This window comes from Trichechus manatus, unplaced genomic scaffold (genome assembly GCF_000243295.1).
Source record: "Trichechus manatus latirostris isolate Lorelei unplaced genomic scaffold, TriManLat1.0 scaffold00126, whole genome shotgun sequence".
Lineage (NCBI taxonomy): Eukaryota > Metazoa > Chordata > Mammalia > Sirenia > Trichechidae > Trichechus > Trichechus manatus.
Window position 1 is genome coordinate 3,528,705 of NW_004444062.1, and position 1,135 is coordinate 3,529,839.

A 1,135-nucleotide genomic window follows, 5' to 3' on the forward strand; every position below is an offset into this window, starting at 1 on the left:
GGGCGTCTAATGACCGTTTTCCTTTTTTCCAGCTGACTCAGGTGTCGACTCCTTGGCAGGGTTTATGGCCAGCAGCGGAACCACAGATGTCGCGAATCGGAACGGCCCAGCCACACCACCAAATACCCTTAATCTCCGTTCCTCCCACAACGAACTGTTGAATGCCGAAATAAAACACACAGAAACCAAGAACAGCACGCCCCCCAAATGCAGGAAAAAATATGCACTGACTAACATCCAGGCGGCCATGGGCCTTTCGGATCCAGCTGCACAGCCCCTGCTGGGAAACAGCTCTGCCAACATCAAACTGGTGAAAAATGGAGAGAACCAGCTCCGGAAAGCTGCAGAACAAGGGCAGCAGCAGGACCCCAACAAAAACATCAGCCCCACTGCAGTCATAAACATAACTTCTGAGAAGTTAGAGGGGAAAGATCCCCATCCACAGGATTCCTCGGGCTGTGAAATTTTACCCTCCCAGCCCAGGAGAACCAAGAGCTTCCTGAATTACTATGCAGACCTGGAAACCTCAGCCAGAGAACTAGAGCAGAACCTAGGCAACCACCATGGGGTTGTGGAAGAGAAATCCCAGCCAGGCCAGGGCCAGGCCTCCACCATCGTTGAGAATGGAGATTTGCTGCTGCAGAAACCAAACAAGCCCCAGTCCAGCCCTGAAGATGGCCAAGTCGCCACAGTTTCGTCCAGTCCAGAGACCAAGAAGGATCATCCTAAAACAGGGGCGAAAACTGATTGTGCACTCCACCGGATCCAGAACCTGGCACCGAGCGACGAGGAGTCAAGCTGGACAACATTGTCTCAAGACAGCGCCTCCCCTAGCTCCCCGGAGGAAACAGGTACCCTCTGGAAAGGTGTGGCCTAAGGTGGTGCTTTGTGTTGGTGTTATAATTATCAGTGAGTAAACCTCTAGACTGACCAATGAAATACCATTTCCAGGTGGAGAAGAACATGAGCCTCTTGGGGTAGAATTAGGTGATTCGTAAAAATATTGTTAGATTCCCCTGCCTACCTCAGTTTAGGCTGATTTCATTTTGGATCATACATAACTTGTTTCTTCTGGTAAGCCTTTTTGTAATACAAATAGGTCCTTTGTGTTAAGTACAGTGAGGCATCGTCTAAT

At 50.0% G+C, this 1,135-nt stretch overlaps 1 protein-coding gene across 1 annotated transcript in view; it reads left to right on the forward strand.

Moving 5' to 3' along the window:
• Nucleotides 1-34: 34 nt before the first annotated feature.
• Nucleotides 35-1,135, forward strand: part of APBB2 (amyloid beta precursor protein binding family B member 2) — a 196,740-nt gene continuing 195,639 nt past the window's right edge. The window contains exon 1 of the mRNA XM_023738920.1: nucleotides 35-851. Coding sequence (XP_023594688.1) covers nucleotides 65-851 — 787 coding nt within the window. The 5' untranslated portion in view covers nucleotides 35-64. The remainder of the gene's footprint in view (nucleotides 852-1,135) is intronic.